This window comes from Tiliqua scincoides, chromosome 2 (assembly GCF_035046505.1).
Source record: "Tiliqua scincoides isolate rTilSci1 chromosome 2, rTilSci1.hap2, whole genome shotgun sequence".
In the NCBI taxonomy this organism is placed as follows: domain Eukaryota; kingdom Metazoa; phylum Chordata; class Lepidosauria; order Squamata; family Scincidae; genus Tiliqua; species Tiliqua scincoides.
Genome location: NC_089822.1, coordinates 25058037 through 25082574, shown reverse-complemented (window position 1 = coordinate 25082574; position 24538 = coordinate 25058037). Strand labels below are relative to the sequence as shown.

Below are 24538 nucleotides of genomic sequence, written 5' to 3'. Positions count from 1 at the left end.
ATGTAATAATATAATGAAGATGTTATAGTTTTATAAGGCTGTCCTGGCTTCAACCAGTCGTGGCTGCAGCATTATTATTGTATTTACAACCATGCCTGGGTGAGGCCTCCCTGCATCACACAGAGGATGAATAAATATAGTTAGTAATTAATGATTTTAATGTTGATTATTGGTATAGTTAAAATAATAAAATATAATCAATAATGAACTGGTGACATCAAATAAGCTACAAATAAAATAGATACTGGCTGAATCTCTGTATTTTGTACAGTGGAAGCCCAGTGGAAACCGGAAGTGCAAAGAACTGCAATAGTGATTTGATTCTAGAGTTTTTCCTCGGCTAACTCTACAGCGAGTTGAGCCGCGCATGCGCATTCTCATTGTTTTTGTTTTTTTTTCTCCAACCCGCAGCCTGTCAGGGAGCGGTGGCGGCGTCTAAGTAACGAGCCCCGGCATTGGCTGAGACGGCGGCGCCCGGAGCCAATGGGCGCTCGATCCCTTCTCAGGATGGCGGCGCCGTGACCATGAGTGCCTCTCGCTATGCTGGGCTTCATTTCTGGCCGGCAGACCGGTCTGGACGACCCGCTCAGGCTGCGCCGGGCTGAGGCCACCAGGAGGTGAGGCAGGCCCGGGTGGACCGAGCTGGCCTCCCCTCTAGGCTCCTCCTAGGCATGGCCACTGGCAGGAAGTGTTGGGACGGACGGGCGGGCACAAGAGTTCTTTACCCAGCGCGTGGTTATTCTGGAACTCCTTGCCGCAGGACGGACAGAGGGTGTTCCTCTTCCTCTCGCACGACGCCTGCACCAGGGCACAGCCCCTGGAACCGAGTGTTGGGAGGGTCTGGACACACACAGGGAAGTATTTCTTTACCCACCTTGCCATTAGTCTGCGGAACTCCTTGCCACAGGATCTGCCACGGGTTGGCTAGAGTGGGTAGAGAGATGCTCTTTTCCCTCTCACACAACACCAGAACCAGAGATACCCACTCAGTTTGGCTACTGAAAAAACTCCACAGTCAGGGAATTAGAGGACAGGTCCTCTCGTGGATTGAGAACTGGTTGGAGGCCAGGAAGCAGAGAGTGGGTGTCAATGGGCAATTTTCACAATGGAGAGAGGTGAAAAGCGGTGTGCCCCAAGGATCTGTCCTGGGACCGGTGCTTTTCAACCTCTTCATAAATGACCTGGAGACAGGGTTGAGCAGTGAAGTGGCTAAGTTTGCAGACGACACCAAACTTTTCCGAGTGGTAAAGACCAGAAGTGATTGTGAGGAGCTCCAGAAGGATCTCTCCAGACTGGCAGAATGGGCAGCAAAATGGCAGATGCGCTTCAATGTCAGTAAGTGTAAAGTCATGCACATTGGGGCAAAAAATCAAAACTTTAGATATAGGCTGATGGGTTCTGAGCTGTCTGTGACAGATCAGGAGAGAGATCTTGGGGTGGTGGTGGACAGGTCGATGAAAGTGTCGACCCAATGTGCGGCGGCAGTGAAGAAGGCCAATTCTATGCTTGGGATCATTAGGAAGGGTATTGAGAACAAAACGGTTAGTATTATAATGCCGTTGTACAAATCGATGGTAAGGCCACACCTGGAGTATTGTGTCCAGTTCTGGTCGCCGCATCTCAAAAAAGACATAGTGGAAATGGAAAAGGTGCAAAAGAGAGCGACTAAGATGATTACCGGGCTGGGGCACCTTCCTTATGAGGAAAGGCTACGGCGTTTGGGCCTCTTCAGCCTAGAAAAGAGACGCCTGAGGGGGGACATGATTGAGACATACAAAATTATGCAGGGGATGGACAGAGTGGATAGGGAGATGCTCTTTACACTCTCACATAATACCAGAACCAGGGGACATCCACTAAAATTGAGTGTTGGGCGGGTTAGGACAGACAAAAGAAAATATTTCTTTACTCAGTGTGTGGTCGGTCTGTGGAACTCCTTGCCACAGGATGTGGTGCTGGCGTCTAGCCTAGACGCCTTTAAAAGGGGATTGGACGAGTTTCTGGAGGAAAAATCCATTATGTGGTACAAGCCATGATGTGTATGCGCAACCTCCTGATTTTAGGAATGGGTTAAGTCAGAATGCCAGATGTAGGGGAGAGCACCAGGATGAGGTCTCTTGTTATCTGGTGTGCTCCCTGGGGCATTTGGTGGGCCGCTGTGAGATACAGGAAGCTGGACTAGATGGGCCTATGGCCTGATCCAGTGGGGCTGTTCTTATGTTCTTATGTTCTTATTGTGTGATGGGAGACTCAGGACCGACAAAAGGAAGTGCATCTTTGCCCAACATGTGGTTAGTCTGTGGAACTCCTTGCCACTGGATAGAGGGATGTTCGTTTCCCTCTCACACAACACCAGAACCAGGGGGCTTCCATTTGAGTGTTGGAAGAGTTAGGACACACAAAAGAAAACATTTCTTTACCCAGCGTGCAGTTCATCTGTGGAACTCCTTGCCACAGGATGTGGTGATGGCATTGGACCTGGATGCCTTCAAAAGGGAATTAGACAGATTTCTGGAAGAAAAGCCCATCATAGTTTACAAGCCATGATGGGTCTGTGCATCCTCATGGCTACCTCAGAATGCCAGATGCAAGGAAGGACACTAGGATGCGGGTCTCCTGTTGTTTTGTGTGCTCCCTGAGATATTTGGTGGGTCACTGTGAGGTACAGGAAGCTGGACTAGATGGGTCTATGGCCTAATCCAGCAGGGTGGGGGGGGTTCTCTTCTTATATTCTTATGCAGGACAACTTGTATTCTTATGGACTTACCTCTCTTTTCAATTGTCTTCACTTGTCGTTTTCAGGCATTCAGACTCTCTGTGGAATCCCATGTAGAATTTTAGAATCTCAGTTCTGGGAAGGGAATGAAATTCAGCCCAGCCCAGCCCAGCCCATGCTCTGATAGACTGCTACTTTGAGTCTACACATGTAGCAGCCCCACGGCGCTAGCCTGATTGCAGGAGAAAATGGGATTTGTTCCTGTTGGCCCTGCTAATTCTGCATTTGACAAAACCCATGAAAAAGCTTTCCTGGTACTAGGTACATGAGCCCTGCGTACAGGCTGGGGTCCTGCCTGTTCACTGGGCTCTGACTGCACATTAGTTTGTACAGGTGGGACCTTATCCACTAGGTGTCCTTTGTTTGCAATTTAATTCATCACATGTTGAAATAAATGCTGTGATCTCATCCAGGTTAGTACTGAACCCATTGGAAATAAATATCTCTCACAGGAATAACAGTCTAATTCTACAGGTGGCACTGCCACCCAGTGACACCAAAATGGCCACTGCTGCATCCTGTGGCACCATAGCAGCCACCGGAGGTCTCCCTGGGGGAAGCCCTAAGTTCTGCAATGGGGCTTCTCAGGTCTGCGCCGGCCTGACATGGAGTCCAGGATCTGGCAGAGCAGAGGTCTGCAGGTCCCACCTACCCCTGCTCAAGTTCCTCCCCCACCCCAGAACACCTCCCCCAAAGCCCTCAGCACAGCCTGGAGCTCTTGCCTAGCTCCAGGCGGCATCTGGCTGGGCTTGGCTTGGCTCTGACTAGCTCTGGGATGGTGCTGACTCAGCGCAAAGTGTCCCAGCTGTGCCTTTGTGACACCTAATGCCGACACAGCCCAATAAATATAGCACACATTTAAATGGACCCCATTCCCCCACCCCACAACACAACTCTGGGGCCCAGAGATTCTCAGGAGATCAGAGGCTGGCTGCAGGCCGGATAGAGGCTCACCTCGGGCCGCATCTGGCCCCCGGGCCTGGGTTTGGAGATCCCTGTACTAGAGGAAGTACAAGAACATTCAGCTCCATGGCTTCATTTGGAGGGACTGATATTTATGATTTTGAACAGCTGTAAATCATGTAAAATCTTCGTATTCCTTATTGTTCATCATTGATTAACTTTTTTTAAAAGGGTATTGAGTTTGGAGTTAAACAAGAATAAAGACATACAGAGGATCCATGCAAGCGGCGTTAGTACTCTGGATATCGAACCTGTTGAAGGACGATAGTATGTACATTATACTATATTTGATTACAAAATGAAGTTCATAAAGCAGATTTAAAAATATATTAACTAGTTTATTTTGGACAGGCTTTTTAATGAACACAAGACTGCACTTTTTTTACTGTGTAATGTTGTAATTTTTTTCTTTACAGTATGCTTTCAGGTGGTTCAGATGGTGTTATCGTATTGTATGACCTTGAAAATTTTAGCAGGAAACCATGCTATACATGCAAAGCAGTTTGCTCTATAGGCAGGTATGTATTCCTTAGAAATGAAATCCTTATCTTACACACGCACGCACACACACACACACAATATAAATTCATATTTTACTGTATTAGCATAATGAACAAAACAAAAGTAGACTTCTGATGATCCGACATGTTTGAGACTTAGATGGTGCTGGATTATTGGATATGCTGGCCTATCGGGCAGTATCAGCAGAGCCAAGACAAGAGCAACATAGAGGACGTGGAGGTGGTTTCTTTACCCAGCATATAATTAATATGTGGAACTCTTTGAACCAGAATGTTATGATGCCACCTGGCCTAGATGCCTTTGAAGGGGGAATAGATAGATTTATGGAAAAACAGTCCATCACAGGTTAGTGAAAAGTCCATTATGGTTATAAGCCATGATCTGTAAGCAACTGCCGGGTTTTAAAGGTAGCCTCTCTCTGAATGCCAGATGCAAGGGAGTGGCAACAGGATACCAATATCTTGTTGTCTGTGTGGTCCATCTGGTGGGCCATTGCAAGATACAAGTAGCTGGGTCCTTGGTCTGATCCAGCAGGGCTCTTCTTATGGAAAAAAGCTACTCAGAAAAAGGATAAAAGCTACTCAGGTAGCATGAGAACTGCTTCTGCTCCTCTTACTCCCTGGACTGGAAAAAGGAAAGGAAAACAGAGCAGAAGTGGAAGTGTGGAGGAAAACAGTTGGGTTCTCCAGCACTATAGTCCTTCACTTTTTATCTCTACCACATTTTCTCTTCTGTTTGGTTTCCCTCATCCTTTTACATTCCAGAGGGAAAGGGGTGGAAGAAGGATGGATGGAAGTGGGTGTCTCCACCACCACCACTGTGCTTCCTGAGGCAGTCATCTTAGTCAACCTCATGGATGGGCCTGAATATTCTATTTTTTTCAGAAGCACTGTCTATTAATCTGAGGATGACTGTGTTGGATTCAACATTTTGAATCAAAAGGAGAAATAGGAATATATGTCATGCCTGATGTGAATTCAGTGACCCCAAAAAAGGTGAATACTAATCTCAACTTCTTCATGGAGTTAATACATGAGTATTATTGGTTGGAAATTGGAATTCTTTGAATAAAGTTTGTTTGGGATGTGTAAAAAATTTTGTATGAGTGGGAAAATTACTCCACTTGTGATTGATTTGGAATTTGATATCAAGGTGGGTTGGGTCGTGGGTGGGGGAGAGAGAGATCTGGAAGTATTAAAAACAGAGTTCTTTAGTACTTTCCTACCTGGGGAGTCAGATAGCTGTACCTACTTCCCCACCTTTGAGGAGCCATGCTTTTTTACATCCTAGCTTTTGGAATGTGAACATTGAGTTGCCCATTATAGGTGTCCATTATGACTGCTAAATTCATAGCAATAATATTCCTTTAAATTTACTACCAACTGTGTATTCTGTGAGGGCAATAATTTTAAGAGAAGAGGAATGACAGGTATGTTGGTGGAATGGGGAGAGTAAAGCGTTTATGAGGATTTTGCTCTAATTTGAAAATTCTGGGATTTTTAGATAGTTGGGTTTTTCACTGAAATAGTCTTGTTTAGGGTGCTAAAAGGGCACTGCCCTTTTACACTAATTTCCACTGTATGTGAAGGTGCAATAATTTGTATGTATGCTCCATTGTCAAGACTACCAGTCACATAATGTGGATTTGTATTACACATGGAGAAGGAAGTTGTTTTTGCAAAGCTTTGACAACTTGGCATCAGGAATTTTTCACTGGAAAATGGGGAGAAATGGATCTTGTTGAACTTTGAAGACTACTGGTTTGAATTGGAGTATATAGATCCTAGAACTGTGATTAGTTCCTTGTCCAGTAGATGGTGTTCATAGATCTTATTTAGGCTTTGCTGTGCCATTGAACCAGAGGACAAGAAGTGCAAGTACAGCACTTGTCTGGGAAGACTGCTAACTCATGAAGACCTTCTCCCCATTTTAAACTAAAGGTGGTTAAGCTCTCTTGCTGACCCAGCCACTTCCTGCACATTTGCTTCTGAGAGCTACAGTATACCCTCACACATCTGTGTATGGTTATGTTTAGTTGTGGTCCAACCTTGCCTGTCTAAAATTTTTTTTTTATTACGGCATTGTAGAAGCCATCCTGATGTGCACAAATTCAGCGTAGAGACAGTTCAGTGGTACCCTCATGACACTGGCATGTTTACATCAAGCTCCTTTGATAAAACATTGAAAATATGGGATACAAACACATTACAAGTAAGAAACGTATTTAATTATTGGATCTCATCTTGGGAAGTACTGCATATCTAGGATGTGAAATGCACATTCTTGCCAAGCTTAATTTGAATTGAGGCAATGAGCATGTATTATGTATTTAATTTTGTATTCATGTATTATGTATTTCATTTTTGTATAATGTCGAGATTGCCCTTCAGTACAAGGCACCCAGGGCACCATACAATAAAAGTAATAATATTACTATAGAACAATATAGTGCCAATCAGAGAAGCAGCAGCCCGAACCAATAGAATCAGTAGCTGAAATGTTTTCAAACCTAATAATGCAATAATAAATACCATATTGTGGTATTGTATTTTATGAACATTTTATAAGCTGCCTTGAGCATTTGGCAAGGAAAGTGCTTTAGCAGGGGAATGCTTTGGAAAGGAAAAGGTGGGGTATAAATTATTTAAATAAGTAACAGAAGCAACCTGTTGGCATTCCAGCACACCCTTGTTTTTGCAAGGATTTCCAGGCTGTGTAGGAAGTAATTGCAGCGGGATCAATACTGAAAAATAGCAGACACTAGAAATTGATGTGAGATCAAGCTCTGGAGAAGATCAGTCTGTGGTGGGAGAAAGAAAGCAGACAAAGTTAGAAAGATGATTTACAGCCCAATCCTGAGCTGCCCGCAGCGCCCAGGCTCGGCGGCTCCATGGAGGGCTGCCATTGGATCCTACGCCTCCCACGCTACTGCAGGAGGCACCCCAGGAGAAGGAGACATTCGTCTCCTTCCCCCGAGTAAGGGAAGCAGTCCCGCTATGGGGCTACTCTCTTTAGCACAGACAAAAATGTCAGCACTAAAGTAAAGGCACTCGTGTAGGGCGTGCAGCCCTCCGTGAGTGCCTTGAATCCTGCGGAGCTCAGCTCCACGGATCTGCCTCTCCTTGACACACCTCCCCACACCCCCGGCCATGCCTCCCCCCTCCCTGGAACACCTTGCCACGCCCCCGCCTCCCGTTCCACAACCCAGCAATCTGGGAGACCGCTGAGCCAGGGAACCTGGGTGACTGCCGCGCGCTAGCCCAGCGCCAGCCGGCGCTGGGCTAGCTCCGGCGGGAGCCCGGCATTGAGCTACGCAAACATGCCTTAGGGCACATTTGCAACTGTGGTCTGTGGCACAGAGCCGTGCCACAGACCACATGATTGGGCTCTTACACATTTAGAATCAATAAAAATTGATAGTTGGATTTTTGTAAAGGCCATTGGCTGCAAAGTACAGATGATGGCAAATTGACTTAAGTTTATTTATTTATTTAGAAACTTTTTAATCCCACCTTAACCCATTTCTCTCCAGCCCACAGGTGTACCTATGTGGTCCCTGTTGCGTATATGCAACATTGGGCAGAAATGGCTTAAGTTGATTCAGTTAACAGTAAAGCAGATTCAGTAAAGCAGGTAAACAGAGTCAAGACTGCGGAGTTGGTTATTTCTCAAAAGGTCTGCTTGTTGATGTAGTAGACCAAGTAGGTGCTGTCAGTGTAGTTACTCTTGAAGAAAGGAATAGGAGGTGGAGATTGAAAGCAGGACAGATCGGGTATCAAAACTACAGTCATATATTTCTCAAAGTCCACTGACCAAACAGTTTCATATCAGTATGCGTGTGACCTTCATGATATACTACAGGTCAACCCTCTGCATTCACAGGGGTTCCATTCCCAGAGCCCTTATGAATGCCAAAAAGCCATGGATCATGAATTCATGGTCAGAGCTCGTGTTCTGAGGCATGTTCTGAGGTCTGGTCTAGAGGGCTGAGCCTCCCATTTGCCTGAAGATAACATCCAAAGGTCGCCAGTTCGAGGCCACCGGCACCATGCGACCTTGAAGCAGCTGACAAGCTGAGCCTAGCTATTCCATCTGCTCTGAGCGTGGTAGGATGGAGGCCAGAATGTGCGACCAGATCAAGAATGAAATATCTGAATGTTGTGGTTTCTTGAAAGATAGAAACCTTTCAAATTGTAAAAGTCCCTACGGGGATTTAAAAATTGCCTGCCTATGTAAACCGCCTTCAATGAAGTCTAGGGAGAAATTTGAGGACCAAGAAAGGCGGTATAGAAATACCTGTATTTATGATGATGATGATGATGATGAGAAGGTCTCGCACTACCTTCCTGCACCTCAGAATGCCTGCTGGAGTCTTCTAGCAGGCAGTTCTGGTTTAGCAAAAACCAGAGGTCACATGCAATCTATCTGTGCTTCAAAAGACCTCCTGGACATGACCAGAGGTCACATCCAAGCGTTCCACTGTGGGCACACCTGACATGGGTTCCAAAACCACATTGGGTCGAGTCAAGGTGAGCTACTGTACTTCTATTTTGCAGGGTGGATTTTTTTTGCCTCTCCCCATAACTTTGACATACTGGGACACAGTCAAAGGTAGCCAGTGATTTTAAAACGTTGTTAGGATTTGGCTCAGGTTAGAAGCTTAATAAACAACCTATGGAGGTGTTTAATTTTGAGGAAACTGTATATAGACTCTTTGAGCTTCTTTCAACAAGTATGAATTCCCCAAATACCAGACGCTTCAAAATGTCAAAAGTAGAACCCAAATGAAAGTATAAGTTCAGTTTCATCCATTGTCTTAGAACAATCTCTGCTTGCTTTTTCTTTTTATGTTTGGCAGATGGTGACTGCTTTAAAACAACTAGTCTTACTGAGGAGTTTCTGGTACTGCTCCGTTCTGCTACTTCTATTTTGTGTTCCTTTCTCTGAGTTCAGACTCATTCTTTCAACTATTTAGGATCCCACCCTGCAAATACAAGTATGTATTTCTTGTATATCTTGATGGTATTTGCAGGATTGGAGCTTGATTTCGTCTTAAGTTTGCTCACTTACTAATCCTGCATAATTTTTAAATGGTTGAGCAAGTGTAGGCTAGAGCTTGGATCCAAAGGATAGTACCTCCTCCCAATTTACACTGATTTCCCTCTTCATACTGCAGTCCCCCATGCCATTCTGGAGGGTCCTGCCTGAAAAGCAGTTTCCAAAGAGTTGGCAGCAGAAGGAGAAAGGGACTGCCTTGTTCCATAAGTAGATCTCCACTTGTGGTTAGTTAGATCCAAGCCAGTGGCTTTACATTCTTGTTAGGATTCGGCTCAGGACAGAAGCTTAATAAATAATTGTCTTTCAATTGACAGCCTGCGGAGGTGTTTAATTTTGAGGAAACTGTATATAATCATCACATGTCTCCTGTTGCCACAAAGCATTGCTTAATTGCAGGTTTGTATTCATTTTAAAGGTTATTTTTTAGGGTAAAAACCAATCAGAGTGTCTTCATTTTTCTGTAAATGAATGAGCAGCTTGTTTATACACAGTGCAACCTGAACCAGGACTCATATTTTGTCTCATCCATCATTGTGATTTTAAAACATGTGCATTTGGTTTCACTTAAGTAATTTTCTTAGACCTGTTAGTCATTAGAAAATGTTTACATTAGTACAAATGTTACTAGGGCATGTCTGCTGATGCTGTCTTCATACTGTGCTGGTATTTGTACCTGTTTTCATGTAAGTAGAGAAGTGACTATGGTGCTCATGGTTACAGTGAGTCCTCTTTATCAGTGGATTCAAAACCTGCAGATTTAACCCACTGTGGGTTCCAAACCCATGGCTAAGGACCTCCCAGATGCAACTGGAAGTTACATCCAGGACATCCTCATTGGGTCCTCCAGCCACAAGTTTGGAATACTTTGGATGTCCTCACACCTCAGAAAAAGGTCAGATTATAGATTTCTTTATTCACCGTTTTTTGCATCTATGGGGGTTCCAGGAACAGAAACCCTGTGGATGCTGAGGACCAACCTGTATATCAGTTAGTTCATAAGAAGAGTTTGACGTGAATGTGTTAGCTTCTAGATGCCTGTGTTTTCATTCTAGCTAATTTTAGGTAATAGTTTGGGCTGTGTAGGAAAAAGGGTTGCTGGTGGTTAGGGGAAGGAGTCTATATTGTTGAAATAAACCACCATAAGAAACAATTTTTATTTCAGCTTCTTTCATACCTAGGCAAATGCCAAGCATTCTAGAATAGGTTTGGAAAAACTGACATCAAGCAGCCTGCTTTGGTGGGCAGTGCCCTGACTTGCTTGGGGCTTTCCTCCTCCTTCCCCAGTTTTCTTTATTAAAAACTTCACCAGAATAGGGTAATTTTTAATAGCACAGATTCATTTCAGTGGGGTTGATGCAGTGAGTGGAATATATATGTTTTGTATTCCTCTGCCAAATCAGTGTATCCTCAGTAACAGTTCTTGTATTCATTAATTAGTACTTCAGATTCAGTATTGTTAGATAACCAAGATAAACGTCAGTGTTTGGGGTGGCTCAGATTTCTTTGAATCAAGTTGGCATTTAATCCTAACAGCTGATTTGTTTTGAAGATTGTTTTTGTGTGTCATGTAACTTACACATGATTCACTTCTGTCTGCACATTCAAATATATCAGTGAATTGTATCAATTTGTAGAGAAACTAGAATCTGTTCACCTTTGCCTCTTTATTTTACATCTCTGGGAAATATGCTGAATGGGGATGCAAAAGCTTTGGCAGCGTAATTGTCTAAAAGAATATTTGGACATTGAAAAATGGATGTGGTCCACTTATCTGAGGGCCCCAAAGGTATAATAAATGTAATCAAGCTTCCATGACTTCGGTGTGCTTTTTTATGACTCTAATTTTAATGTGCAGCCTTTGCACCTGTTTCCTTCAATGGCTTTTTGTCTTTTTCTTTTACAGTTGGTACCAAAAGCCCTAAAGTACAGCTTTGTGATTTGAAGTCTGGATCTTGTTCTCACATTCTGCAGGGTACTTATCTGAAATATGAATGTTAGACAATAACTACTTTGAGTAAACTGCCCAGTATAGGGGCATGCTCTATTCTTTGTGACGGATGTGTTTAGTGTCAGTTGTGCAAACGCCACAGGGAAAGGGGCTTTTTCCATGTGTCAAGTTTGGTACTATGGATCTGTGAAACAAGAACTGTTAATCATTATTATGAAAACTATTGGCTTTACTTAGTCAGAGTTTCACATTATTAAAATGTAAAATACTTGGTGTTCAAAGGGGACTAAGAAAACCAAGATAGTATCTTATCTTAGCCTTAGCCAGAGAAGATTGTAAGTTTTACATGTATTTGGCTGAATCCAATACAACCATTAAGGCTGCAATCCTATCTATATTTACCTGGAAGTAAATCCCATTGATTATAATGGGACTTATATCTGAGTAGACATGCATACAACTGGGCTTAGTTGAGCCATGAAATAAAGCTTTTTATTCCAGAAAATGAGTAATCAGTAATAGAGATCTGGGCCTCTGTGAAATTCAGGAAATTGGACTAGATGGGCCTTTGGCCTTAACCAGCGGGGCTGTTCTTATATTCTTAAATGCAACTAGATATATGCAGTGCAAAATATCATTCCTATTCCCTGGGCAAACTCTCAATCTTTTCTCTCCTAATTTTTCTCCCTGTGGCTGCCATATTGGATATTGCTGCTCAAATTTCAAAATCTTCCTGCTCATTTTTGTCTGAAATAAGCTTACACAGTTTGTACTTTGAGCTTTATAAGAGACCATATCACAATGCATACAAAAAGATTCCAGTTAAAGCCCTACCATCTCTGGTAGTAAGGCAGAGAAGGACATCAGTTAAGATTTTGGAGAGCTGCTGTCAACCAGAGCAGACACTGCTAGGCTAGATAAGTGAATGACCTAAGTATAAAGTAATATCTTACATTAATCATGCAGGTTAATAAGAGAGGTCTTGTACACAAAAAAGTTGTGTCTAATTTTCATTTGTAAAAGTATTATGAGACATAGGCTGCAATCCTAACCATACTTCCCTGAGAGTAAGCCCCATTGAATAAAATAGGACTTACTTCTGAGTAGACCTGGTTAGGATTGTACCCACAGTTTCCTCCCAGGTAGGGACAAGGATCCATATATGATGGAATTCCCAGAAAACCGGAGCTGTGTTTCTCCCCTTGGTGTAGGCATATGGAAGACTCTATTCCAGGGAACGGGAGATATATATGGAGCTGCTATATCTATATACAGCCCCCTTCAGTGTCATTCAATCCCTTGAGCTAAAAAGTTGGACGAGAATATGGGTGGTGCACATAGAGCTTGCGTTCAGACTGCCATGGCACAGTACCTATGTGCTGTGCATATGTGCCAAGAGGCAAAATTAGGCTCTTTCCTTCCTTTGACAGTCCCTTGCAAGGGAAGACCATGCCCCAGCCTATAAGGATTCACTTGAATACTTCTAAGGATTCTTATGCTTCATATTTTTAGGTCACTACCAGGAAGTACTAGCAGTATGTTGGTCACCACGTTATGAATACATTTTGGCAACAGCAAGGTAAAACACAATGATTATCATGAAAGCTGGTCATTAAAAAAAATGGTTCTGCATTTTTGGGGGTGTTATCTTTTACTCTTAAGTTAGTTTCTCTTGGCTTGTGTTAGGTATGTGTTTCTTCTGGAATTTAAAGCAAGGTCAGTTTGATTTGAGTGGGTTGTGCTGTGTTTGTATATGTATGAGAGAAGGAAGTGGGAAAGATAACCTGAGCTTTCATTATCAGAATATTGGTTCCCTAGACTGTATTTGACTTAGTGTGCAATCCTGAGCAGCAATCCTTTTGTGAAGCATGTCACGAAAGTGCTGTAAAGCAGTTTTGCACCACTTTTCAGGGTGATAAGCCCTGACGTGCCCCAGCTTCCCTGCAATGACACAAGCCCTGGATCGGGTGAGTTTGCATCAGCCAAGCTTGACTGGTGCACAGGTCTGTGGGGGCATGGGGGGAGGAAGGAGGGAGGCATTTTGGAGTGGGGAAGAGCGGGCGCTGGGCATTCCTGAGGGCAGGTGAGCAGGGAGTGGGGGGTGGAACCAGGATCTGGCAGTAATGCTGAATCTTAGCCCCATTTCCAGGTGGCCTGGGACAGTCCCAAGCTGCTTGGATTTGCGCCACCTGCTGTGGCTTTCCCCAGGGTAAGGGGAAAAGTTTCCCCTTGCCTCAGGCAGAGCCTGAGACAGCCCAAAACTTGCACTGGATACAGCGCAGCCCCACTGGCCTGCCTGTTCCAGCACGTTAGGATTGGGCTGTCCATGTCATAAAAGTATAAGCACTTAAGAAATATTATCTATTGCTGAAGAATGCAACAGGTATTCACTTTATTTGCAGATTTATATACCATCTTTCCTTGGGTAACAAAACCTGACAACCAAGACTATTTACAACAAACATAATAAAACATGTGCAACAAACTTCAGTGCTTAAAACCACAATAGCATAAATTAAAAAACCTAAAAACAGTTAAAACATAAAAATATAGAGACAACAGATAATAATTCCAACAGACCCCATCCAACATTCCCACCTATCAGTATTCCCCCTCCACCCTACCCACCAACAAAAGCCAATTGAATTGAAAAAAAAAAATTCTTTAAGCCCTGTCAGAAAGTGTCCAGGGAAGTGATTGATCATATTTTCCTTGGAAAGAAATTCCACATTTTAGTGGGCCAGAACCAAGAAGGACCTTCCTCCCACTGCTGCCCCCTTGCTTCAGTCAAGGGAGCCACACAAAGAAAAGCCTTTGAAGTTGCTAGGCAATAACTGATAAATATTGGAGAAGATCTGGCTTTCAGATCTGGCTCCAAACTATTAAGGGCTTTAAAGATTAAAACTTGAACCTTGAATTAGGCCCAGAAACAAACCGGCAGCTACTAAAACTTCAGCAACCAAGTTTCTGCAACCTCATATCACCACGTTCAATACCAAGTGCAGTTTCTGGACTTGTCATCAAGAGCAGCTCCATGTAGAACGCATTGCATTGCAGGATCACAATGTCATGAACCACTGAGGTCTATGGTCCGCAAAGGCATGGACCACTGTGACTAGGTCAGAACTACACAGGTGCAATTGCAACTGGCACAACAGCCAAAGCTGAACAAAGCCCCCCCCCCCCCCCCAACGTGGACATTTTTCAGACTAATGATTTCTGTGGGGCTTAATATAAAGCAAACTTGTTTTGTTTAGTGAGACAGCAATTTCACAGAGACAGCAGCAGAAAGACCACGGTAACACTTAAACAAGAAAAATAACCCATTAAGTAAACTAGTGTATTCTTGGCATATATTCTGATGGTTTTTAGGCACCAGGTAAAACACTTTTATTTACCCAGACACTTAATGGCATTTAATGGGGTTTGTTAAATTGAACTTCCTCCTTCTTCTGCTATTATTATTATTGATCTGTTTTAACTGGTTTTCTATGAGTGTTATGGTGGTGTTTGCTGAATTTGAATAATAGTTTGAATAACAGCTTAATAAAACTGTGTAAGCCACCTTGAGGACTCGGGTCAAAATGTGGGATAAAGATACTTGAAAAGTTTCATAAGAAGTAATTGTTACTTTTCAAAGCAAGGGGAAATTATTTATTACATTGCTTAATTTTAACCTGTTCAGATTGTGATGCATTGAATTTATGCTCTGAAAATAGAAAGAGACCAATCAAATGTAGAGAAGAATTTTGGGGAGTTAATGAAACCTTCTCCTTCTGTAACTCACAAGATCATCAGAAATGCTCTTTGCTTTGGAGGAAAATAGCATTTTATGGCTTTAAAAATAGTGGGATAGGGAAGACCAATGGATGCATATTAATTGGCAAAAAAATACCTGCACATAGCCATATTCAGATAAACAGAGAAATTCTCATCTAAATGAAGGCATTGTGCCAATCAGAGTGATGTGGGGATGAAGAGAAACAATTCCTCTTACCCAGTGGTGTCACTAGGATTTTTGTAACCTGGTGCGGGAGGCCAGCGCCCATAATGGACCTCTTCCCATGCAGTGAGCAGGGCAATGCCCCGGGTGGTAGGCGTGGTGATGCGCTATTGTCCCCACCCCACTGGTTTTTTGATAGAATAGAGATATTTCAATTCAGTTTGTTTCATTGCATTACGTATGAAATTATGCATCAAATGATATATATCATGATGGTATTTGAACATACCAAGATTTAAAAAATTTTGACCAGGAGTAGTGTCACCCTCTTGTGTGCGTCACTCCCCACGCCTCCCGTCACCTCCCCGCTGCTTTTTTTCCCCCTTTTAGTGCTGACACTAGAGTGAAATTATGGGATGTGAGGCGAGCATCTGCTTGTCTGATTAACCTAGACCAACACAATGGCAAGAAGTCTGGAGCAGCTGGTGAATCAGGTAATTAGTGAATATATGCAGTACAGTTATGTCGTTCATGTAGGGTCTTACACAATTTTTCATCTTCCATGGCTACATTTATTCATAATGTAGCAATAAATTGTTGCTATATTGTTCTGTATAAGAATGAGGCTGCAATCCTATATACCAGTGTTTGTCAAACTGTGGGTCAGGATCCACTAGGTGGGTCACAAGCCAATTCCAGGTGGGACTCCATTCGTTTCAGTGTGTATTTTATTTTTAATATATTAGGCTAGATGCTACCATGGTATGTGACTGCACCTGGAAAAATGTTGCAGATCTGTACTTTTAACAGACTACTATATATATGCTTTTAACAATGTTAGTCAGTGGAATTTACTCCTGAGTAAGTGGAGATAGAATTGCAACCTTTGGAATGTTAGGAGAATTTTTTTTAACAGATCAGCAACTGCTTGGGAGGGTTAGGAGGGGTCTTCTTCATTTTAAATAAATTTTTAAACTTATACTTATTGTAAGCTTTTGAGTTACTTACTTGATTGTTTTGATTTGATTTTGTCATACGGGGGTGTTAAAAATTTTCCTGCTTGATGTCACTTCCAGCCGTGACATCACTGCCAAGTTAATGACATCACTTCCTTTGGGTCCCAACAGATAGTCATTCTAAAAGTGGGTCCCAGTGCTATAAAGTTTGAGAACCACTGCTATACACATTTAGAGCCCAATCCTATCCAACTTTCCAGCCCCAGTGCAGCTGCAATGCAGCCCCTTGGCAAGGGAACAAATGTTCCCTTACCTTGTGGAGGCCTCCATAACTACCCTCCCATCATAAGATGCAGTGCAATCCCTATTGGCACAGCTACACCAGGGCTGGAAAGTTGGATAGGATTGGGCCCTTAGCTGGTAATAAGTCCCATTGAAATCAGTGGGACTTTATTTGGAGTTGATAAGCATAAGATTGATCTGTTAGACTTGTCTATATTTTCCTGGCAGGACATACTGCACATAATGGGAGAGCTAATGGCTTGTGCTTTTCAAGTGATGGTCTTCACCTTCTGACAATTGGTACTGATGACCGCATGAGACTCTGGAACAGTTCCAGTGGAGAGAACACACTGGTAAGATGATGTTGTTATGGATGGTTTGGGTTGGATCCTGATTTTCTCTGGAGCATTTGCTTTGTCATCAAAAGGTGAGAACAGAATGAGAGTTGTCCACATGCAAGAATTTCTCCTGCAGGGAAACAGAAAGAATACAGTTTTGTGATCCTGGATTATCACTTGATATCAAGTTGACACTTTCCCACTGTGTATTGTTGTATATTTAATAGATTATTGAAGTATAAAACTTCATTAAATACATATGAGGGCAACATGTGTCTGAGATAACATCTCATTTCTCTTGTCATAAAATTCATTCATCTGCAGTAATTAATATGAATAAGGGTGCAGTCCTAACCCCTTATGTCAGTACTTTCCAGCACTGACATAAGGGCAATGCAGCTCTGAGGTAAGGGAACAAACATTCCTTTACTTTGAGGAGGCCTCCATGACTGACACCCAACTGCAGGATGCAGCACATGGCCCATTGGCACCACTATGCCAGTGCTGGAAAGCACTGACATAAGAAGTTAGGATTACACCCTAAGGCACACTACTGTGTTTTTAATGTCGTTCGGAAATGAATTGCATAGATTTACAGTTTGGTAAAGCTTTTCCTATAACTGTATCTCTTAAGCTGTACATATATTTGAAAACAACTAGGAGGCCAATGAGGTACTTCTGAGCTAGACTAGGAAATTACCTGTTATCTAGCTTTAACAAATCTGTCACTTGAACATGTATATGCCACTTTCAATGCAATTTGATATTAACTTTTTGTATGCTTGTTCTGTATCATTGTTAAACCATTGTTAAGCCTGATGAAGAGAAAGGGTTGAAATTAATACTGTAAACCAGTAAACCTTGTTTCTGTGATGTTCAAACTCAAATAGTCCAGAGAGGGAGAGGCAGAGAGTGAATTCGGGGAAAGGGCTTAATGAGAACCTTGGAGTTGCACACCTTCATTTGCCTTCACCTCCATTCCCGCATACTTTGCTGCCTCCTTTCAGGGATCAGATTTTGTTTAAAATGGAGATGTTTTTGGCTCATCTGCACATGCAAAAAAAGAAAGAATAGAATTTATTGCAGCACTTAGGGCTGCAGTTGGCAGATACCATTTTTAAAGTTCCACTGCATCAAAATTTCCCTGCATGTAGAAAAGCAGCACATCAAGCAAAGACTAGGCTAGAATTTTCCTTCCTTATGTAACTGTTTTCTACTTTCAGGGAGGTCTTTTACATAAGCATGCATTCAAAAACCTGCCAGTGGCAGGTCCTTCCACTTTTCCACACTGCTTCTTCCCTAGGATCGCACTGCTCAGGGGGGCTGCAGGGACTGGGGTGTACTCACGAGTCCCTGCAGCAGCTCTCCTGGAGTGCGGGGAGCCCTGCACAAGCCTCTGCCGGGCACCCCAGGTCAGCAGAAGTGAAAGTGGAGTGATCACGCTCTGCTTCTGGTTTAGCGGAGGTGGGGTGTGATTGCCCCACTTTCACTTGTGAAGCTTCGGGGAGCCCTGCAGACAGTCACACAGGGCTCCCTGCACCCCCAGGAGGCTGTGGTAAGTACTGTCAAGCCCCTGCAGCCCTCTGAGGCCAGAATGTGAAACCAGATCAGAGAGAAACATCTGGGTTGTTGTGGTTCTTGAAAGATAGAACCTTCTTTCAATTGTAAAAATCCCTACGGGGCTTTAAATAGCTTGCCTATGTAAACCGCCTTGAATAAAGTCTGAGGAGAAATCTGACGACCAAGAAAGGCGGTATATAAATACCTGTATTATTATTATTATTATTTTATTTTCTGAGCTGTGCGATCCTGGGGATTGCGCAGCTGCCTCCTGGTTGCCCCCGTCCCTTAAGGGGAAAGAGGTCAGGGCCCTCAGGCTGGGGCGTCATGACACTCCAGTCTGAAAACCTCTGCTCTAAGCCATCAACTGTGTAAAAACTGGAGAGAAGGCTATTGTGGTAGAAACAATGCAATATTCAGTTTTAGGAAATGAACTTCAGTTTGGAAATGTACAGACAACAGCTTTTGTGATATCATGGGCTAACACTGCAATCCTGCATTTTACAGGTGAACTACGGGAAGGTGTGCAATGACAGTAGAAAGGGACTCAAATTTACTGTCTCTCGTGGCTGCAGTCCAGAATTTGCATTTGTGCCATATGGTAGCACTGTTGCTATTTATACAATTTACTCAGGAGAACTGATCACTATGCTTAGGGGACATTATAGTTCTGTTGACTGCTGTGTCTTTCAACCTAATTTTCAGGTAAGTGAAGTCTTTGGGGGAATTTTAGAACATTTACAGTGCAGTCCTTTGCATATCAACAGAAGTAAGTCAATCCTCAGAAGTAAGTCCTATTTATTTCAAAGGGACTGACTCTCAGGCAAATTCTGAGATAGGAATTTGCAACTTCATGCCTTTTCCCCTGACTACATTGACCTAAATGAGCTGGCATCTTGGTAGCAAACAGAGATCAAGATGGAGTTTAGAGAGCTTGACCTAGAAAAGCAGTGCCCATAGCGCATATAGGGATTTCAGTAAGAACATAAATAACCGTTGATGTTGGTGGACAGGAATTGACTGGAGCTGTGCAGCCTTGTATGAATTATAGACAATTGAGATACGGTCCATTGCTCATAGATTACTCTTATACAGAGTGCCCAAACGTCCCATGGGGGCTCCCAATCTGGCCCCCGGGGAGCCCCCAGTCTCCCATGAGCCTCTGGCCTTCTAGAGACTTGCTGGAGCCCATGCTGGCCCGACACAACTGCTCTCAGCATGAGGACCACTCACCTAAGCTGTGGGACGAGGGCTCCCTCCACTACGTGCTGTTTCACGTCTGCAATGCAGCAGCGGCAGCGAAGGAAAGGCTGGCCTTGCTTTGTGCTAGACCTTGAGCTACTGCATTCATTCACTTAAGTTCCATCTCTAATAAATTCATTTATGTAAATTTATTCAAATTTAAATGTAAATTAATCCTTTTTTCCCCAGCCCCCAACACAGTGTCAGAGAGATGATGTGGCCCTCCTGCCAAAACATTTGGACACCCCTACTCTAATACATGGAAGTAGATAACAAAGAATATAGAATAATAAAAGGAAAATGTTGCTTGTAACGGATGTGCTTAGTGCTTTAGTCTCATTGAAGTTCCTTTGTTTTTTGTGTGTGTGAATTTTCTGTGGCCTTTTCCCCCCAAGTCTAAAAAGCAGATCTCCCTTAAGTGTTGCAACTGTTTCTGCTTCAGTATTCAATAACTTCTCTGACTTTTTCCTAATGGCAGGAACTTTATAGTAGTGGTCGAGATAGCAATATCCTTGCCTGGGTACCATCTCTGCAGGAACCTGAACCAGATGATACCTCTGAAAAGGTGAACAGCTTTGCACTAGAGCAAAACTAGGGCTATATAAGAACTTAATAAAAGACCTGCTGAATCAAACCAAAATCTAGTCCAGCATCCTGTTGTCCAATGTGGCACACAGGCATGAGAGAAAGTCATGCTTCTCTCCCACTATTGTTTCCCTGAGACTGGGATTCAGAGACAGTAGTACAGGAGGCATCACATGGATATCATAGTAGCCATTGATAGCCTTTTCCTCCATGAATTTGTCCAATCCCCTTTAAAACCATCCAAGCTAGTGAGCATCACCACATTTAGTGACAATGAATTCCACAGATTCTTCACATGCTATGTGAAGAATTACCTCCTTCTGTCCATCCTAAATTTCTCAGAATTGAATTACCCGGGTCCTATTGTCATGAGAGGGGGAGAAAAATTTCCCTCTCTTCACATTATGCTCTTCTCATGTTCTTTTATCACATCCTGTTCTAGCTTTGTCAGCTTGTTTTCCTTTTTATTCTCTTCATTTGGGCAAGACTCCATTTTCTGAAGAAGGCTTTCTTACCGTTAGTAGTTTCCTTGACTTCACTCATGAGCCATACTGACATACTCCTGGATATGCATTCTAGTTGAGCTTCTGTTATTATGGTTTTAAATAATCAGCATCACTCTGGAGAGACTCTTGCCTTTTCTTTTATTTCCTTTTTACCATTTCCCTCTTTTGAAATCAAATGTATCTGTGTTGGGCTGTTCTTCCTTGGAAACTTCATGTACATATTGAACTATGATCATTATTCATATCTCTTTGACCACTCTTATTATCTTGCATTAAATCCTGGTTCCCAGGTAGGATGAAGTCTAGAGTCTAATAGGATTAAGCCTCTGATTGATTACAACACCAGCTGTTCTAAGGCACAATCAGTTACAGCCCAGTCCTATGCTCCCCCTGCTCCCAATGATGCAGCTGCATCAAAATAGCTCATGTTGCATCCTATGGGGTTGGGGGGAGTCTTAGAGGTCTCCTCTGGAACATTCGTTCCCTTACCCAGGGGTAATCCTGCACCAGCAAAATCACTGGTGGAGATCTGTGTGGACCCAAGTCCAGGTACAAGAACTATGCCACCGCCACCAAACCCACCCCATTCCATCCAGGCATTAGGTTCTACCAGGACTACCACAATTAATGGGATTCCTTGCGATCACCAATATTTCTTTTTGTTCCTCTGATTTCATCTAAGTCGAAAGTTGTTGGGCTTAGAATGTATTTTTGTAATCAATTTCTTATTGTTTGTGCTATTTTTTTAAATCTTTAGTCATTAAGGCACCACAGGACAATGTGTTTTTGAAATGTTTTGGGAACAAAGCACTAGGAACACTGAGAAACCTGGCTCAAGCTACACTATTTTCACATGCTGGTGTGTGCTGCCAGAAGGAAGGGAATACCTAACAGGTTGGGTTTTGTAAAAGGTTTTGGGAACTGCCTCTTGAAATCTGGAACCTGAGGCCTTTCCACGTAATGCACTGTGTTCAGTGCCTACCCAGCCTTGGTCATGAGCCTGGCATGAAGAAACATGCAATGTTGCTGGTCACAGATTCCACAAATAGCAATTTCTGTGACTGCAGCGAAACTTTTCCAAACTGCTCTGTACGTAAGTGTTGGTGTAGATGGCAGCCATTTACAAGTTCCCATCCTGACATTGTGATTCTTTATTTCTTTTTAGTTGATACCTCAGCAGTCTGTGAAACCTGCATACGAAGATGCATGGAGCAGCAGCAGCAGTGATGAAGAATGAATTCCTAATGAGCTGTTAACATAAAACTCGCATTCATGCAGTTCTGAAGGCAGGGCATTGTCTACAGGACAAGTACTCACTGTTAGGAGGGACTTTGGATCCTTATAATCTGATAGGAAATAATTCTCTGTACAGTTACTTTTCTTGGCTTTTTGTTTTGTCTATGTAGTTTTCCTAAGATAAATTATGCTTTTGTGTGTTCCGTCTTTTTTTGGGGGGGGGGGGGTTACTCTCTACCTTTAGCCAGGGCAGTGCCTCTCTGACTTCACTGAACTGGTGTTCTTTTTTTATTCTCCAGAGTAAAAACCATGTACACTTACATTTGTACTTCATACAACTGAAATTTTCATGGCCACATACTTGGATGCCACAGTCGTATCTTTGGATTTATTGTACAGAAGGTTTTCTCCTCAAAAACATCCATAGTACAAGTTTGACAGGGTTCTCAAACTCCTTTAGTCTGAGAGTCTTGGCATGGGAGGGGGGAATGCAGCAACTCAATCCTCAGGATTGCTTGGGGGGGCAGGGGCTGTCTTTTACTTACACAAGGCAGCAGCAGGCTCCCCAAGTTGCAAAGACTGAAAAGAACTATCGCAACCCACTTCCAGTTTGCGATTGTGAAACCAGAAGTGGGTTGTGATCATGCTTTTCACAGTCTCTGCAGCTTGGGGAGCCCTGAGGAGGCTTCTGTGGGGCTTCCTGCACTGCCAGAAACCTGATGCTGACTTGTGTAAGTAAAAGACCCTGCCCCCCCAAAAAAGTGGTTCGATCCTGGGGATCTTGTTGCTGCATTCTCCCCTCCTCAGCCCTTAAAGGAATACATGCAGAGGTCCTCAGGCTGGGGCATCATGATGCCCCAGTTTGAGAACCTCTGATATAAGGTATAGTTCATCATCATCATCATCACAACCTTTATTGGCATATAACATGAACAAAATAAAACAACACAGAAATTATTACAATCACTAAAAGGGTAAACATAATGAGGCAGGGAGGAGGAGGAGGGAAATAATCCAAAAATAAAGTAGGGGGGGAGTAAAAGGCAATTTTTAGGAAGGGGGGAAAATTTTAATAATTTGGGATAGAAAACTGGCAACTGCTATAGTAATGTTTACTTGATTATCACTAAGCAGAGCAAAGGGGATCAATAAATGGACTGGCAGAATGACATAAAAAGGGCTTCAAATACAGCTTTCGGAGTGTACAGTGCGCTGGGCAATAGATCAGAATATGCTCAAGTGTGTCCGGTTCAAGATAACAAAAGGCGCATAATCTGAGGTTCCGAGAAATATGGGAAAATCTGCCAAGGTGATACGAAGAAGGGAAAATGTTAATACGCGCAAGCATAAAAGCCCTTCAAAGGGAGGGATTTATTAGGGTAACAAAATATTTAGCTGACTGACCTGGTGAGGGACAGCGACCAAAAAAAAGAGGAGAACATACTGGATTAAGATCAGCAGAAAGAGAGGCAAATTCAGCTTCCCAGAGCCTAGTTCGAATAAGCTTGTAAGCATTGTTGACATCAAGATCCGCTAAAGATTCCGAAGAAAGATCTAGGGAATTCAATTTAGAGTCAATTTTTAGAAACCAACTGGACAAAAAAAGGGTCTCTTAGCAGGTCATTAAGAAGGGAATCTGATGGAAGTGACAGATGGAAGCGGAGCCAGAATTTAAATGTTAAAGCCCATGCAGTAGTTGAAGGAAGGTGAACTCCAAACTCAAGAGTCCCAAAATTTCTTCCCATTTTGTTTTAACTCCTCTCGCCTTTATTTCCCCTTATTTCCAATCCTTTTTATTCCGGTGTCAAAATCTTCAAATTCTGTTGGTTAATATATATTTTCCTCCATCTGATGTTTCAACTTTACACATTTGGGGTATAGTGAAGGCTCTTTGTTATAATTATCTTTCTTTACAACCTCCCATCCCTCTCCTTATTTTAGGAGATTTCAATACTAGACTTGGTCCCAATAATTCTGCTTTAGCTCGGTGTATACAATTGGAAGTGGACGACTCTATTCATCCTTGGTTCTTATCCCCTCATTGTTCCTTAGACCAGACGGTCAATGAATACGCGCCTTATTTGATTGACTTATGTATTGCCCTAAATCTTACTATCCTGAATGGATATTTGGAAGCGAACCTCCCCGGAGCCTTTACGCATTTTGCCCCAAGAGGGTCTAGCGTTATTGACCTTGATCTTGCTTCCCCAGTCTTACTTCCTTCCCTTTCCGACTTTCAGATTGTTCCCTTTCATGAAAGTGATCATTTTCCTCTCCAATTACATATAGCCATTCCTTCCACTAACGATAATAATAACTCCACCAATCCTCTTCCTTCTCGCCCTAAATGGTCTTATCACTTAGAGGAGGCCTTAACATCTTGGTTTTCATCTGAAGCGATTATCGCCCTTCATAGATCTTTTGATTGCAACTAACTCTCCTGTAGAGGCTGTTTCTGCCTAGTCTACCATCTCATCTTCTTTATCTACATTTCTTGCTTCGTATAGGAATTCTCCTAAACCTACAAACCGCTCTCCCTGGTTCGATAGGGAATGTCGGTTATTTAAGGATTCAATTAGACAGACTTTTCTTCTAATTCGTCATAACCCTACACCTTCATCTT

At 42.9% G+C, this 24538-nt stretch overlaps 1 protein-coding gene across 2 annotated transcripts; it reads left to right on the top strand.

Annotated features, from left to right (window-relative positions):
- Positions 1–476: 476 nt before the first annotated feature.
- ERCC8 (ERCC excision repair 8, CSA ubiquitin ligase complex subunit) lies at positions 477–22113 on the top strand. Of its 2 annotated transcripts, XM_066616128.1 has the most exons (12): positions 477–617; positions 3911–4006; positions 4156–4257; positions 6349–6472; positions 9634–9715; positions 11223–11291; positions 12780–12846; positions 15601–15704; positions 16677–16801; positions 18854–19051; positions 20067–20153; positions 21845–22113. In XM_066616128.1, the coding sequence occupies exons 1-12, from the start codon at positions 541–543 to the stop codon at positions 21914–21916; spliced, it is 1203 nt and encodes a 400-aa protein (XP_066472225.1). In that variant the 5' UTR covers positions 477–540; the 3' UTR covers positions 21917–22113. The 2 variants fall into 2 exon arrangements, with proteins under 2 accessions (XP_066472225.1, XP_066472226.1); XM_066616129.1 differs by lacking the exons at positions 477–617; positions 3911–4006; positions 4156–4257; positions 9634–9715 and having other exon boundaries at positions 6355–6472.
- Positions 22114–24538: the final 2425 nt, after the last annotated feature.